An 18,837-nucleotide genomic window follows, 5' to 3' on the forward strand; every position below is an offset into this window, starting at 1 on the left:
ATACAACAAGACCCCAAGAAGAGGATGATGTGTAAGGGCTTGGCCATCTGTGAAGACAAGTAGATACAATAAGACCCCAAGAAGAGGATGATGTGTAAGAGCTTGGTCATCTGTGAAGACAAGTAGATACAATAAGACCCCTAAGAAGAGGATGTTGTGTAAGGGCTTGGTCATCTGTGGGGACAAGTAGATATAAAAAGACCCCAAGAAGAGGATGATGTGTAAGGGCTTGGTCATCTGTGGGGACAAGAAGATATAACAAGACCCCAAGAAGAGGATGATGTGTAAGGGCTTGGTCATCTGTGGGGACAAGTAGATACAACAAGACCCCAAGAAGAGGATGATGTGTAAGGGCTTGGTCATCTGTGGGGACAAGTAGATACATTAAGACCCCAAGAAGAGGATGATGTGTAAGGGCTTGGTCATCAGTGGGGGACAAGTAGATACAACAAGACCCCAAGAAGAGGATGATGTGTAAGGGCTTGGTCATCTGTGGGGACAAGTAGATACAACAAGACCCCAAGAAGAGGATGATGTGTAAGGGCTTGGTCATCTGTGGGGGCAAGTAGATACAATAAGACCCCAAGAAGAGGATGATGTGTAAGGGCTTGGTCATCTGTGGGGACAAGTAGATACAACAAGACCCCAAGAAGAGGATGATGTGTAAGGGCTTGGTCATCAGTGGGGGACAAGTAGATACAACAAGACCCCAAGAAGAGGATGATGTGTAAGGGCTTGGTCATCTGTGGGGGCAAGTAGATACAACAAGACCCCAAGAAGAGGATGATGTGTAAGGGCTTGGTCATCTGTGGGGACAAGTAGATACAACAAGACCCCAAGAAGAGGATGATGTGTAAGGGCTTGGTCATCTGTGGGGGCAAGTAGATACAATAAGACCCCAAGAAGAGGATGATGTGTAAGGGCTTGGTCATCTGTGGGGACAAGTAGATACAACAAGACCCCAAGAAGAGGATGATGTGTAATGGCTTGGTCATCTGTGGGGGCAAGTAGATACAACAAGACCCCAAGAAGAGGATGATGTGTAAGGGCTTGGTCATCTGTGGGGGCAAGTAGATACAACAAGACCCCAAGAAGAGGATGATGTGTAAGGGCTTGGTCATCAGTGGGGGACAAGTAGATACAACAAGACCCCAAGAAGAGGATGATGTGTAAGGGCTTGGTCATCTGTGGGGACAAGTAGATACAACAGAACTCCAAGAAGAGGATGATGTTTAAGGGTTTGGCAATCTATGGGTGCAAGTAGATACAATAAGACCCCAAGAAGAGGATGATGTGTAAGGGCTTGGCCATCTGTGAAGACAAGTAGATACAACAAAACTCCAAGAAGAGGATGATGTGTAAGAGCTTGGTCATCTGTGAAGACAAGTAGATACAACAAGACCCCAAGAAGAGGATGATGTGTAAGGGCTTGGTCATCTGTGGGGACAAGTAGATACAACAAGACCCCAAGAAGAGGATGATGTGTAAGGGCTTGGCCATCTGTGAAGACAAGTAGATACAATAAGACCCCAAGAAGAGGATGATGTGTAAGAGCTTGGTCATCTGTGAAGACAAGTAGATACAATAAGACCCCTAAGAAGAGGATGTTGTGTAAGGGCTTGGTCATCTGTGGGGACAAGTAGATATAAAAAGACCCCAAGAAGAGGATGATGTGTAAGGGCTTGGTCATCTGTGGGGACAAGAAGATATAACAAGACCCCAAGAAGAGGATGATGTGTAAGGGCTTGGTCATCTGTGGGGACAAGTAGATACAACAAGACCCCAAGAAGAGGATGATGTGTAAGGGCTTGGTCATCTGTGGGGACAAGTAGATACATTAAGACCCCAAGAAGAGGATGATGTGTAAGGGCTTGGTCATCAGTGGGGGACAAGTAGATACAACAAGACCCCAAGAAGAGGATGATGTGTAAGGGCTTGGTCATCTGTGGGGACAAGTAGATACAACAAGACCCCAAGAAGAGGATGATGTGTAAGGGCTTGGTCATCTGTGGGGGCAAGTAGATACAATAAGACCCCAAGAAGAGGATGATGTGTAAGGGCTTGGTCATCTGTGGGGACAAGTAGATACAACAAGACCCCAAGAAGAGGATGATGTGTAAGGGCTTGGTCATCAGTGGGGGACAAGTAGATACAACAAGACCCCAAGAAGAGGATGATGTGTAAGGGCTTGGTCATCTGTGGGGGCAAGTAGATACAACAAGACCCCAAGAAGAGGATGATGTGTAAGGGCTTGGTCATCTGTGGGGACAAGTAGATACAACAAGACCCCAAGAAGAGGATGATGTGTAAGGGCTTGGTCATCTGTGGGGGCAAGTAGATACAATAAGACCCCAAGAAGAGGATGATGTGTAAGGGCTTGGTCATCTGTGGGGACAAGTAGATACAACAAGACCCCAAGAAGAGGATGATGTGTAATGGCTTGGTCATCTGTGGGGGCAAGTAGATACAACAAGACCCCAAGAAGAGGATGATGTGTAAGGGCTTGGTCATCTGTGGGGGCAAGTAGATACAACAAGACCCCAAGAAGAGGATGATGTGTAAGGGCTTGGTCATCAGTGGGGGACAAGTAGATACAACAAGACCCCAAGAAGAGGATGATGTGTAAGGGCTTGGTCATCTGTGGGGACAAGTAGATACAACAAGACCCCAAGAAGTGGATCACGTGTAAGGGCCCCTTCACACTGTGCAATCAAAGTCTGAACGAGCGTTCGATTTGTGACGTTTATCCGTCCTCGTTCCGAGGTTGCAAAGTGTGACATGGCGTTACGATTTGCGACGCAGCCCAGCATCGTACGATGTGAAAGAAAGAGCAGAACTTTCTTTCGTCGTAAATGTCTCGCTGTGGCGGTCGAAATCGTAGTATGTGACGGCGGTCATACGAGCTCGTAATGCGACTACGTGGGTTGGGCTTCCGCATACCTGTCTCTTGATTGGGCGTGACGTTTTAGCACGCCCATGCTGGTAATACGTCACGCTCGGAGTCGTAGGACTATGGCGGTGTGAAGGGTAGCGTACGATTGCGACGCGTGACGTTCACATCGCAACTACGTCAGAAAAAGCGTTAACATCGTAGAGTGTGACCGCTGGCTACGAGCTCGTACTGCGATGTCGAATATGACGCAAATGCGTCGTAATCGTAGCAGAATCGACCAGTGTGAAGGGGCCCTTAGGGCTTGGCCATCTGTGGGGACAAATAGATAAAACAAGAACGAACCCGGGGGGAAGATCCAAGGTAAACACAAGTCAATAATTCTTTAATCTGTATCCATTAAAATGACAAACAAGGGATTTAAAACCGACATGTTTCTGGAGAGTCACTCGCCCTTAATTAGGGTATAACACATATTACAATGATTTTATTTAAAGCACAAAAAAAAATCATATGGTGGACAAGCACATGATGTAAATGCTATTTACAGTGAAAAACGCCAGAAATGCGTCCATTTTAAGTCCCTTGTTTGTCATTTTAATGGATACAGATAATGGAACTATTGACTTCTATTTACCTTGGATGTGCCATCTCTTCCGTTTTCTCCCTGGTTCGTCATTGCTGCGCTACACCAGCCTCAGACGTGGCACCCTTTGCTCCGATCCTCTTGTCTACATTTGAACTGGTGTGATCAAGGTCCTTCACCCCCTTCATTCCCCCTTTTTTACTAGATACAACAAGACTCCAAGAAGGAGATGAAGAGTAAGGGCTTGGCTATCTGTGGGGACAAGCAGATACAAAAAGAATTCAGGAAAGTGATTCCAAGTAAGGACATGATCCTCTGTGGAGACAAGTAGACTAGAGTCAAGCACGACCCCAAGAAGGGGATGAAGAGGAAGAACATGGAGACCATAAAATATTATGTTTGAGACAGGTTATTGTTAACGTGTTCACAATTGTACCTTGAGGTGGCCACATACTGCAGATGACAGAACATCTCCCCCAAAACCACCCAGTGCACATTTTCTTAAAATGGGAGGGAAAAGTCCCATCAGCAGTTTCTCCCCATGAGAACAGAGTATTAGGCATGTTTAAAATCAACATGCCTACCCCCATATCTGCCATCAGGGGAGAATTGAAACATTACCGTACGCATTAGATAGTCTGCAGAATGTACAATTCATCCTCGCTGTGAGATGTTAGCTGGTGATCCACCATCATGTACAACCACCACATAACCAGTTGCAGACCACTAGACCATGAACCCCTCTCACCGTGTCCACTCCTCCAGCCATCAGCTCGGTGATATTGGCTTTTATAGAGTCCAGTGGAAGTTCTCCTTGTAGCAGCAGCTCTGCCATTATCCCGGAGTATCCACGCTCCTGACCCAGACAGAACTCCTGGTAAATGTTCTGGATGCACCGATCCGCTGCAGCGACATCAGGAAGAGGAGAGTGAGATGAGGTGAGGAAAGGTGAGATGGTGCATACCAGGCAGAGGATGATCTCTGGGACCAGGCAGGGGATGATCTCCAGGACCAGGCAGAGGATGATCTCCAGGACCAGGCAGGGGATGATCTCCAGAACCAGGCAGAGGATGATCTCCTGGACCAGTCAGGACTCAGGGCATGATTTCCTGGACCAGGCAGGGCATGATCTCCAGGACCAGTCAAAGGATGATCTCCAGGACTAGGCAGGGGATGATCTCCAGGACCAGGCTAGGGATGATCTCCAGGACCAGGCTGGGGATGATCTCCAGGACCAGGCTGGGGATGATCTCCAGGACCAGGCTGGGGATGATCTCCAGGACCAGGCAGGGGATGATCTCCAGGACCAGGCAGGGGACGATTTCCAGGACCAGGCAGGGGATGATGTCCAGGACCAGTTAAAGGATGATCTCCAGGACCAGGCAGCGGATGATCTCCAGAACCAGGCAGAGGATGATGTCCAGGACCAGGCAGGGGATAATCTCCAGGACAAGGCAGGGGATGATCTCCAGGACCAGGCAGAGGATGATCTCCAGGACCAGGCAGGGGATGATCTCCAGGACCAGGCAGAGGACGATCTCCAGGACCAGGCAGGGCATGATCTCCAGGACCAGTCAAAGGATGATCTCCAGGACCAGGCAGAGGATGATCTCCAGGACCTGGCAGAGGATGACTTCCAGAACCAGGCAGCGGATGATCTCCAGGAGTAGTCAGAGGATGATCTCCAGAACCTAGGAGGACTCACCCTGCTCGAATATAATGTCCCAAGACTTCATATGTTCCCTCCATATGCGGCTGTCTGACAGTCTCATCAGCTGGTGGGGGAAGTAGATCAGTGGGAGGGTCGTCTTTATCATCATCTCCACAGCGCTAATAAACCGCAGGGACTCCTGGTTTGGATGTTCCTCCAGAAGTCCAAGACGTTGCCCATACAAGACGTAACTGCTGGCTGCAAAATCCAATACATGGTGAGAGCCATACATTCCCAGGTTATACCAACTGTACCTATATTCATACATCATGTGATGCCCAGACTATACCAGCTATATCCATATTTATATACTATGTAATGCCCAGGTTATACCACCTGTATCTATATTTCATACACCATGTGATGCCCAGGTTATACCAGTTATACCTACATTTTATACAGCACGTGATACCCAGGATATATCAGCTATACCTACAGTACAGACCAAAAGTTTGGACACACTTTCTCATTTAAAGATCTTTCTGTATTTTCATGACTATGAAAATTGTACATTCACACTGAAGGCATCAAAACTATGAATTATCACATGTGGAATTATATACTTAACAAAAAAGTGTGAAACAACTGAAATCATGTCTTATATTCTAGGTTCTTCAAAGTAGCCACCTTTTGCTTTGATGACTGCGTTGCACACTCTTGGCATTCTCTTGATGAGCTTCAAGAGGTAGTCACCGGGAATGGTTTTCATTTCACAGGTGTGCCCTGTCAGGTGTAATAAGTGGGATTTCTTGCCTTATAAATGATGTTGGGACCATCAGTTGTGTTGAGCAGAAGTCTGGTGGATACACAGCTGATAGTCCTACTGAATAGACTGTTATTTCTATATGGCACCAGAAACTACTACGGACCCATGTAGGTATAATAACTCATAAATATATCATTTATCCGGAGGACAATGAGTAAATACCAAAAACAAATAATTCAAATATAACAATTATTTTTATTTTTACTGACATAAACTTGTTTACATCCAAAATAAATACATAGGTCTTAATAAAATTATGTGAATCACACCAAAGTGTTTAAATGTGACACAGGATGGAGCATATCAGACTATGGTTACTAAGTAAATAAACAATGAGGGATCCTTAATGCTTTTAACTGGGTGCCAATGAGTCCACTGGAAACAGTGCATCACTAATTGTGATTGCACTCCCTCCTACTCATACCAAAGTATTCACACCATATGCTATAGACAACAAAGATAGATGAATCACAATTAGTGATGCACTGTTTCCAGACAGGAAACTCTCCTTCAGGCCCTGGGATCCATATTCATGCAAAAAATAAAGAATAAAAATAAAAAATATGGATATACTCACCCCTCCGGCGGACCCTGGACCTTAGCGATGTAACCGGCAGCCTCCGTTCCTAAGAATGCAGAGTGAAGGACCTTCTATGACGTCGCGGCTTGTGATTGGTCGCGTGACCGCTCATGTGACCGCTCACGCGACCAATCACAAGCCGCAACATCATCGCAGGTCCTACACTCACTGCATTCTTAGGAACGGAGGCTCCCGGTTACACCGCTAAGGTCCAGGGTCCGCCGGAGGGGTGAGTATATCCATATTTTTTATTTTTATTCTTTATTTTTTACATGAATATGGATCCCAGGGCCTGAAGGAGAGTCTCCTCTCCTCCAGACCCTGGGAACCATACACTGGGAACTTCCGATTCTGATTTCCGATATCACAAAAATATCAGAACTCGGTATCGGAATTCCGATACAGCAAATATCGGCCGATACCCGATACTTGCGGTATCGGAATGCTCAACACTAGTTATAGCATGTTGCCAGCCACAATGTGTTTGATCATTTAACCACCCCCTGGTGTGCTGGCCCCAGCTGCCAAATTATCCCCACCCTGGTCCCACAATCCATCTCTTCTGACCCAGCATTGGACTATAAATGTAGAACCATCCTTAGGGGTGCACGCAAGCATCCCAGAAGCAAAGCGTCATGAAGATAAGCGTCGTGATACAGCAGTTATTCCATGGCAGTTAGTCAGGGCAGGAGTCAGGTAACCCACACTCTGCTCTCCCTTCTATCCATGTGCTATATTCCTATCCTCCTATGTTCCCTTGCAATCCACTTTCACCGCCCAATCCCCCCTCCACCACGACTCATATACATCAGCTCCTCTCTCCTTCCCTCTCCCATGTACAGCTCCCATGCACTTCTTACCTTCCTGAAAAACCTCAGCCCATCTTACCCAAACATACTGCACAAAAAAACTTCATACAATTCCAAAAACTACTTGCTTTTTATCTTCTTACTCCTTCTGATTTCAGGGGACATCTCCCCAAACCCCGGTCCCCCATCCCCCAACCTCAACCGCTACCCTACCTCATATCAAAACCATACTAACCTTATTAATATTACTTGCACTTCCTCATCTCTCCCTTTCAATTGTGCCCTTTGGAATCCATGGTCTGTATGTAACAAGCTTCCTTTCCGGCACAACTACTTTGTGAACAACTCTCTCAATCTATTGGCCCTCCCTGAAACCTGGATCCAGGACTCTGACACTGTCTCTCCTGCTGCCATTTCCCATGGTGGCCTTCAATTCTCCCATTCCCCAAGACCCACAAACAGACCTGGTGGTGGAGTCGGCATACTCTTGTCCCCACAATGCACGTTCCAGGTTATACCCCCAGTTCCATCACTCTCATTCCCTTCTTTTGAGGTCCACACCATCAGGCTCTTCCGTCCCCTCTCCCTCAGAGTAGCGGTCATATACTGGCGCCCAGGCTCACCCACCCACTTCCTGGACCATTTCTCAGCCTGGCTGCCGCACTTCATGTCCTCAGAACTACCACCCCTTATCCTGGGAGACTTCAACATTCCCATTAACAGCCCCACTTCCACATCTGCATCCCAGCTTCTATCACTAACCACTTCTCTCGGCCTCTCACAGCTCTCAACCTCTGAAACACACAAAGACGGTAACACCCTGGACCTGGTCTTTGTCCGGCTCTGTTCAATCTCCTACCTAGATAACTCACTGCTTCCCCTCTCTGACCACAGCATTCTCTCCTTCACACTCACAATTCCTCGCCCACCCCAGCACACTCCTACCTATCACACATTCAGAAATCTACATGCCATTAACCCTCATACACTTTCAGACTCCTTACACTCATCACTGTCCCCAATCTCCTCTTTTTCCTGTCCTGATCTGACTGTACATCACTACAATGACACTCTTAGAAGCACCCTAGACCAAGTAGCTCCCCTCACCCTCAGAACCTCCAAACACAGAGTGAAACAGCCCTGGCTCACATCGCAAACCCGATTTCTCCAGCGATGCTCTAGAAGTGCTGAACGCTTATGGAGGAAAACTCGCACACCAGAAGACTTCATACACTTCAAATTTATGTTAAGAACCTATAACTCTGCCCTTCACCTCGCCAAACAGACTGTTATGATCCGGTGACCCTGGAGCCGCATGAGACTATCTCTGGAGTAGGTGGTACCTGTACTGACCGCAATCCTAATACTGACAGACACCGCAACTAGAAGTAGCCATGGGATGTACCTAACCAGGCCTAGACACCTCGACACAGCCGGAGGACAAAATACCCCTAAAGATGGAAATGGGAAATCCTATCTTGCCTCAGAGCAGAGCCCCAAAGGATAGGCAGCCCCCCACAAATATTGACTGTGAGTTTAAGAGGAAATACGTACACAGGCAGAAAAAACAGAGTTTAGCAAAAGAGGCCCTTCTAGCTAGATAGAAAGGATAGGACAGAATTCTAAGCGGTCAGTATTAAAACACTAGAAAATTCCACAGCAGAAAATACTATCTACTACATCTAACTAAAGACATAGGATGTATATCTGCATCTCCAGAGAAACCAGCATGACAGAAAAATCCAAACAAGTCAAGCTGGACAAAAACACAATAGATTGCACTGCACATAAAAGCACACTGCATGCGTGCTACAGAGAACCAAAACAAGGCACTTATCTTAGCTGAAATGACAGCAGGGCAAGTGGAGCCAGACAGAGATGCAATCCCTCCAAGATACAATGGACAAGTGGCAGGGATTGATGGATCCTACAAACCTAAATACCTAATAGAGCTGCAATAAGCAGAAACACCTGTCCTGGCCTATCATCCAGAGACCACTGCACTACCACTAACAACCACCGGAGGGAGCCCAAGAGCAGAATTCACAACAACAGACCTACTATACCACCCTCATCTCCTCATTATCCAACAACCCCAAGAAACTTTTTAACACCTTTCACTCCCTCCTCAGGCCAAAAGCACAAGACACTATCCCAGACATTTGTGCTGATGACCTGGCCTCACACTTTATAGAGAAAATAGACTATCCATCAGGAAATCTGCTCCCAGATACCACGTGCAATGACTCCCATTCCTCCCTGCATCTCCCCTGGCTCACTCTCTACATTCGATCCCATCACAGAAGAAGTCTCCAAGCTCCTCTCCTCTTCTCGTCCGACTACATGCACCACCGACCCCATTCCCTCACACCTCCTCCAGTCTCTCTCTCCAGTCGTCACAACTCACCTAACTACAATCTTTAATCTCTCCTTCTCCTCTGGCATTTTCCCCTCCTCCTTCAAACACTCTATCATTACTCCATTTCTAAAAAAACCCACCCTTGACCCATCATGCACAAACAACTACAGACCGGTCTCCAATCTCTCCTTCATCTCAAAACTCCTGGAGCGCCTGATCTACTCCCGCCTTACCCGTTACCTCTCCACTCATTCCCTCCTAGACCCTTCACAGTCCTGTTTCCGCCCCTACATTCGACAGAAACTGCACTCATCAAGGTGACCAATGACCTTCTGACAGCAAAATGTAACAGTGACCACTCTCTGCTCATTCTCCTCGACCTCTCTGCAGCTTTTGACACTGTTGACCACCCTCTCCTACTCTCTAGGCTCCAGTCACTAGGCATTAAGGACACTGCCCTCTCCTGGTTCTCCTCCTACCTTTCTGAACGCTCCTTCAGTGTTCTGTTCTCCGGCTCCACTTTATCTCCTCTTCCTCTCACTGTCGGGGTACCTCAGGGCTCAGTCCTTGGCCCCTTCTCTTCTCCCTCTACACGGCCCCAATTGGACAGACCATCAGCAGATTTGGCTTTCAGTACCATCTTTATGCTGATGACACACAACTATACACGTCAGCCCCTGACCTTACCCCCGCTGTACTACAGAACGCCACTGACTGTCTGTCCGCAGTCTCCGACATCATGTCCGCTCTCTATCTGAAACTCAACCTCTCCAAAACTGAACTTCTTCTGCTCCCACCTTCTACTAACCTCCCTAAATCTGACATTTCCCTCTCCGTGGGTGGCACCATAATAACACCCCGGCAGCAGGCGCGCTGTATGGGTGTTATGTTTGACTCCGATCTCTCCTTCACCTCCCACATACAATCTCTTGCCCGCTCATGCCGCTTACACCTAAAGAACATCTCCAGAATCCGCCTCTTTCTCACCATGGAGACAACAAAAACTCTCACTGTCGCCCTAATCCACTTCCGCATGGACTACTGTAACGCTCTACTAATTGGCCTCCCTGTTACTCGACTTTCCCCTCTCCAGTCTATCCTTAATGCAGAAGCCAGGGTCGTCCATCTGGCTAATCGTTACTCGGACGCGTCCGCACTTCTCCAGTCGTTACACTGGCTGCCCATTCATTACAGGATACAATTCAAAGTACTTGTTCTCCCCCACCAAGCTCTCCACAGTGCGGCCCCCTTACATCTCCTCCCTCATTTCTGTCTATCGGCCTAGCCGACCACTGCGCTCTGCAAACGACTTTCGACTAACCTCTGCACTAATCCGTACCTCCCACTCCCGACTCCAAGACTTCTCCCGTGCTGCGCCAATCCTCTGGAATGCTCTACCCCAACATATTAGGACCATCCACAACTTGCATAGTTTTAGGCGCTCGCTCAAAACTCATTTGTTCAGAGCGGCCTATCACGTTCCCTAATCAGTCATTTTATGTTTGTGTGTAGCCCATTCACTATCTCCATCTACCCCCCACTCCCTGAAGATGGCTGGACCATCATTGTAAATACACCATTGTAAATACACACCTGTACTTTGTATCTCCCCCACCTCATTGTAGATTGTAAGCTCTCACGAGCAGGGGCGGCTTATTGTGTCTTATTTTGCTTTATTACTGTATTGTTAATGTTGTTACCTATGACTGTTGTGTTTGAAACTGTTAAACTGTAAAGCGCTGCGGAATATGTTGGCGCTATATAAATAAAGATTATTATTATTATTATTATTATTATTATTATTAACACCTCCTCATTACACAAAAGGCACAGTCGAGGATATACAATAGGTCGGCAAGGGTGAGACAGTTCAACCCTGGCGATTGAATACAGGTGCTGGTGCCCATGGTGGAGACCAAATTCCTGGCCATGTGGCAGGGTCCCTATGAGCTAGTGGAGAAAGTTGGGGAGATCAACTACAAAATCCACCAACCAGGGAAGTGGAAGCCTTACCATGTGAAACTAATCAAACCATGGCAGGACAGAGAACCTGAAGAAAACCCTTGTCTGCTGGCCTAGTCCAAGGTCAGGGTGGAGGATGTCAAGGTGGCAGATGCCTTATCCCGCTCGCAGAGGCAGCAGTGCTGGGAGGTACTGCAGCGGAACAGAGACCTGTTCTCAGAACTCCCGGGGTTTACGAAGATTATAGAGCATGAGCTTCTGACAGAGCCTCATGTCCGGGTCAACGTGAAACCATATCGGATTGCTGAAGCTCGTCAAGAGGTAATCTTGAAGGCAGTAAAGCGGATGCTGATCCTGGAAGTCATCGAAGAGTCCAAAAGTGGCTGATCCAGTCCAATAGTCTTAGTGCCAAAGCCAGATGGGAAATGGCGGTTTTGCAACGACTATATGAAGCTGACCGAAGTCTCTAAGTGCGATGCTTACCCAATGCCCCGGGTTGATGAACTGATTGAGAGGCTAGGGCTGGCTCTGTACATTACTACCCTTGACCTCACAAAAGGGTATTGGCAAATCCCTATGTCCCAAGATGCCACGGAGAAGACTGCCTTTTCAACGCCAGATGGATGCTTCCAATACAAAAGGATGCTGTTTGGGTTACAAGGCACTCCAGCTACATTCCAGTGAGCCATGGACAGGATCCAGGCCCCCCACAAAAGGTATGCGGCGGCCTACCTGTATGACATTGTAATCTTCAACCAGCATTGAGGAAGCCATCTGAACAAGGTCCAGGCCATACTGGATGCTCTATGGAAGGCAGGGTTTTCTATAAACCCGAAAAAATGTGCCTTGGGAATGGAGGAAGCTAGGTACTTGGGCTATGTTGTAGGCTGGAGTGAAATAAAGCCCTGGATAAATAAAGTTGAGGCGATCCAGGGCTGGCCACAACCCAGGTACGGACTGGGGATGAAATTCAGCCCTGGCATTTGAAATCACACAGGCCCATGTTGTCCCCGTCCCCATGAACCAGATGGCATATATTACTAATATTACCCTGGATGGAGGAAAGGAAGATTTCCTATAAGTCCAATATTTCTAATGACACCCGTGGCCTGCTGGGGTAAGTGACGGAGTCAGCAACTTTGTGCTCCATCAGAACTCTTAACAGTATAGGAATCTTGAGAACACCGATTCTGTTAACAAGGTACCAGACAAGGCAGCCCATGACCAGACAGGCCCTTCTGGCATTTGCCAGAATTGCCAGATGGCCAGTCCGGCCCTGCCACAACCCCTCTCAAAGAAGCAGGTCAGGGCGTTCCTGGGCGTTCTGAGCTATTACCGCTGGTTTATTCCAAACTTCACCATGATAGCTACCTCTCTGACAGACCTCCTTAAAGGGACAAAGTCGGGTATGGCTAAGTGGTCTCCAGAAGCTGAGACAGCCTTCCAGGAACTGAAGCTGGCCCTGTGGAAACAGCCGGTGCTGGTAACATCCGAATTCTCCTAAGAAGTTTGCTGTCCAGACGGATGGGTCAGATGTTGGGCTGGGCATGATCTTATCTCAAGAGGTGAATGATGAACAGCACCCCATCATGTTTCTTAGCCCAAAGTTGTTATCCTGCGAGAAAAACTATTCCACAGTGGAGAAGGAATGTTTAGCCATCAAGTGGACATTGGACTCTCTAAGATACTACCTCTTGGGCAGGAAGTTCAGACTAGTGTGAGACCATGCCCCACTGAAGTGGATGAGGGAGAAAAAAGGGAACAATGCCCAAGTGACCAGGTGGTTCCTAGAACTTCAGGATTTTAACTTCCATGTGGAGCATAGGTCAGGGAAACAGCATGGCAATGCTGACACTCTCTCGAGAGTCCACTGTTTATTGGCAGAAGGTGCTAAGCCCACCCCAGGTTTGGGCAGGGGGTATATAAGAGGGTGGCTGGACAAGTCCTTGAGGGGAGATATGTGTAATCGCGGCTGTTAGCAGCGGTGATGTGAACTTGGAAGCATCCTCCAGCACATATAGTGCTTAGAGAGTAATTTGGCCAATCCAGGGCCGGGTTTTACGAGCAGTCATAAGAGATGGGTGGGAATGACTGCTTACATACTGCAACCCAGGGGTGTGGTTTGGCAGGTTAAATGGAGGCTAGGTCGCTCATTCAGTGTCTGTCGCTGGAGATGGGCAGACATACAATGTGTGTTAAAGACACAGACCTGAGTGGGCGGACCCACAGGGCTATATGGACTACTTACCTGCATACCTCCCAACGTTTGAAGATGGGAAAGAGGGACAAAGTTTGCGGCGCGCAACGGCAAATTTTAGGCCACGCCTCTGACCACACCCATTCATAATTAGTCACACCCATATCCACGTCCCAACCACACCCATTTAGCACTGCTGATCACACTGTGTCATATACAATAATTAAACAAAAAAATATGGCCACACAGTGCTCCATACCGTATAATGGCCACACATGATGCTCAATACTGTATAATGGCCACACATGATGCTCAATACTGTATAATGGCCACACAGTGCTCAATACTGTATAATGACTGCACATGATGCTCCATACTGTATAATGGCCGCACATGATGCTCCATATTGTATAATGACCGCACATGATGCTCCATACTGTATAATGGCCGCACATGATGCTGCATACTGTATAATGACCGCACATGATGCTCCATACTGTATAATGGCCGCACATGATGCTCCATATTGTATAATGACCGCACATGATGCTCCATACTGTATAATGGCCGCACATGATGCTGCATACTGTATAATGACCGCACATGATGCTCCATACTGTATAATGACCACACATGATGCTCCATACTGTATAATGACCGCACATGATGCTCCATACTGTATAATGACCGCACATAATGCTCCATACTGCATAATGACTGCACATGATGCTCCATATTGTATAATGACCGCACATGATGCTCCATATTGTATAATGACCACACATGATGCTCCATACTGTATAATGGCCCCACATGATGCTCCATACTGTATAATGACCGCACATGATGCTCCATACTGTATAATGACTGCACATGATGCTCCATATTGTATAATGACTGCACATGATGCTCCATACTGTATAATGGCCACACATGATGCTCCATACTGTATAATGACCACACATGATGCTCAATACTGTATAATGGCCACACACAGTTCTCCATACTGTATAATGATCCCACATGATGCTCAATACTGTATAATGACCCCCCCTCCTGTATGCATGGCTCATCTCCCTCCCATCCCATATACATGGCTCATATCCCCCCCCCCTGTATGCATGGCTCATATTCTCCGATGTATGCATGGCTCATATTCCCTGATGTATGCATGGCTCATATTCCCCCCTGTATGCATGGCTCATATTCCTCCCCCCCTGAATGCATGGCTTATCTCAACCCCCCCGCCCCCGCTCCAGCTCCCATCTTGCATGGCGCGCCGGCTTATGTCCTTCATCCCCCCGTCCCATACTCACCTGTGCCACACTGCACAGCCGCGCAGACATCCCTCTCGCTCTGTCCCAACTCCCGGCGCAGCACCTTCTTCCTGCGTGAGTGGTCACGTGATACCGCTCATTAAGGTCATGAATATGCGCATATTCATGACCTTAATGAGCGGTACCACGTGACCGCTCATTCAGGACGAGCTGTGTACGCCGAGACCAGGCATCGCTGGAGCAAGGTGAGTATCGTCTTCAAGGAGGGCGGGTGGGAGGCGGGGGGCCGGGGGGGAAGGGTGGGGGGGTTGGTCAGAGTCGGGAGGTGACCCAGGACTTGGCTTAACACAGGGGCATGGCTTAACACAAGGGGGCGTGTCGTTTCGCTTTTCCTGCTGTCTGCGGGATCAGAGCGTCCCATGCGGGACTGCGGGGCAAAGCATCAAATCCGGGACAGTCCCGCACAATGAGGGACGGTTGGGAGCTATGCTTACCTGCAGTTCGTGTTTACCTTCAATGTGTGTTGCAAAAGGCAGTGACCTGTGCGGGCGGACCCGCAATACCATATGGACTATTTATTTTACGTTTTGTTTTCACTTTGTGCCTGACAAGGCTTTGTTTTGTTTTGCCACCCTGAGGAGTTTATGAAGCTAAATAAACCTGCCTGGCCTATTGCATGAAAACCATTTCCTGTGCCTACCTCAAGAGCAGCTGAGTGAGTACAAACCTCTACAATATATAATTATATACTGGAAATAACCAGGTTATACCAGCTGTGTATATATAATTATATACAGGAGATGCCCAGGTTATACCGGCTGTGCATATATAATTACATACAGGAGATGCCCAGGTTATTACAGCTGTAAATATATAATTACATACAGGAGATGCCCAGGTTATTACAGCTGTACATATATAATTATATACAAGAGATGCTCAGGTTATACCAGCTGTACATATATAATTACAGTATATACAGGAGATGCCCAGGTTATACCAGCTGTACATATATAATTATATACAGGAGATGCCCAGGTTATACCGGCTGTACATATATAATTACATACAGGAGATGCCCAGGTTATTACAGCTGTACATATATTATATATAGGAGATGCCCAGGTTATACCGGCTGTACGTATATAATTATATACAGGAGATGCCTAGGTTATACCAGCTGTGTATATATAATTATATACAGGAGATACCCAGGTTATACCGGCTGTACATATATAATTATATACAGGAGATGACCCGGTTATACCGGCTGTACATATATAATTACATACAGGAGATGCCCAGGTTATACCGGCTGTAAATATATAATTACATACAGGAGATGCCCAGGTTATTACAGCTGTACATATATAATTATATACAGGAGATGCACAGGTTATTACAGCTGTACATATATTATATACAGGAGATGCCCAGGTTATACCAGCTGTGTATATATAATTATATACAGGAGATACCCAGGTTATACCGGCTGTACGTATATAATTATATACAGGAGATGCCCAGGTTATACCGGCTGTACGTATATAATTATATACAGGAGATGCCCAGGTTATACCAGCTGTGTATATATAATTATATACAGGATATGCCCAGGTTATACCAGCTGTACATATATAATTATATACAGGAGATGCCCAGGTTACACCGGTTGTACATATAATTATATTCAGAAGATGCCCAGGTTATACCAGCTGTACATATATAATTATATACAGGAGATGCCCAGGTTGTACCGGCTGTACATATATAATTATATACAGGAGATGCCCAGGTTATACCGGCTGTACATATATAATTATATACAGGAGATGCCCAGGTTACACCGGTTGTACATATAATTATATTCAGGAGATACCCAGGTTATACCAGCTGTACATATATAATTACATACAGGAGATACCCAGGTTATACCGGCTGTACGTATATAATTATATTCAGGAGATGCCCAGGTTATACCGGCTGTGTATATATAATTATATACAGGATATGCCCAGGTTATACCAGCTGTACATATATAATTATATACAGGAGATGCCCAGGTTACACCGGTTGTACATATAATTATATTCAGGAGATGCCCAGGTTATACCAGCTGTACATATATAATTATATACAGGAGATGCCCAGGTTGTACCGGCTGTACATATATAATTATATACAGGAGATGCCCAGGTTATACCGGCTGTACATATATAATTATATACAGGAGATGCCCAGGTTACACCGGTTGTACATATAATTATATTCAGGAGATGCCCAGGTTATACCAGCTGTACATATATAATTACATACAGGAGATACCCAGGTTATACCGGCTGTACGTATATAATTATATTCAGGAGATGCCCAGGTTATACCGTCTGTACATATATAATTATATACAGATGATGCCCAGGTTATACCGGCTGTACATATATAATTATATACAGGAGATGCCCAGGTTATATCGGCTGTACATATATAATTATATTCAGGAGATGCCCAGGTTATACCGTCTGTACATATATAATTATATACAGATGATGCCCAGGTTATACCGGCTGTACATATATAATTATATACAGGAGATGCCCAGGTTATATCGGCTGTACATATATGATTATATACAGGAGATGCCCAGGTTGTACCGGCTGTACATATATAATTATATACAGGAGATGCCCAGCGGTCATGGTGCACATTGGCACAAATGACAAAGTTAGAGGTAGGTGGAAGGTCCTTAAAGATGATTTCAGGGAATTAGGCCGTAAGCTTAAAGCAAGGACCTCCAACGTGGTATTTTCCGAAATCCTGCCTGTACCACGCGCCACGCCAGAGAGGCAATGGGAGATTAGGGAGGTTAATAAGTGGCTCAAGAATTGGTGTAGGAAGGAGGGGTTTGGGTTCCTGCAGAACTGGGCCGACTTCTCAGTGGGCTACAGGCTCTACGCTAGGGACGGGCTGCACCTCAATGGGGAAGGTGCAGCTGTGCTGGGGGAGAAAATGGTTAGAAGGTTGGAGGAGTGTTTAAACTAGGGATTGGGGGGAGGGTATTCATTTTATAGGAGGGGAAGATAGTGCAGATAGAGAGCTGGGCACAAATAAGGAAGTTGGGGGTGGCGGTGGCATGGGGGGTGGGGTTAGAACAGTTAGTAATTTAAGAAAGAATAGAGGTACAGAGAGGAGCATCAAGTGCATGTATACTAATGCCAGAAGCCTCGCCAACAAAATGGATGAATTAGAACTAATGTTGTTGGAGCATAATTATGACATGGTGGGGATATCTGAGACGTGGCTGGATGAGAGCCATGACTGGGCTGTTAACTTGCAGGGCTATAGCCTGTTCAGAAATGACCGTACAGATAAGCGAGGGGGTGGGGTGTGTCTATATGTAAAATCTTCCTTAAAACCCATCCTGTGTGATAATATAGGTGAATCTAATGAAAATGTAGAGTCCCTGTGGGTGGAGATAAGGGGAGGGGGAAAAATAATAAATTACTGATAGGGGTTTGTTATAAATCTCCAAAACTAATGGAAGCAATGGAGAATATCCTCGTAAAGCAAATAGATGAAGCTGCAACTCAAGGAGAAGTCATTATTATGGGGGACTTCAACTACCCTGAAATAGATTGGGGAACAGAAACCTGCAGTTCCAGTAGAGGTAATCGGGGTCTGACAACTATGAGAGACAATTACC

At 46.5% G+C, this 18,837-nt stretch overlaps 1 protein-coding gene across 1 annotated transcript in view; it reads right to left on the minus strand.

Moving 5' to 3' along the window:
* The window catches only part of LOC143783182 (cytochrome P450 11B, mitochondrial-like), a 75,279-nt gene that overhangs the window by 4,472 nt on the left and 51,970 nt on the right, over positions 1–18,837 (minus strand). Inside the window, exons 4-5 of the mRNA XM_077271577.1 lie at positions 5,182–5,385; positions 4,225–4,379 (exon numbers count right to left, since the gene is read on the minus strand). Coding sequence (XP_077127692.1) covers positions 4,225–4,379; positions 5,182–5,385 — 359 coding nt within the window. The remainder of the gene's footprint in view (positions 1–4,224; positions 4,380–5,181; positions 5,386–18,837) is intronic.

This window comes from Ranitomeya variabilis, chromosome 6 (genome assembly GCF_051348905.1).
Source record: "Ranitomeya variabilis isolate aRanVar5 chromosome 6, aRanVar5.hap1, whole genome shotgun sequence".
Classification (NCBI taxonomy): Eukaryota; Metazoa; Chordata; class Amphibia; order Anura; family Dendrobatidae; genus Ranitomeya; species Ranitomeya variabilis.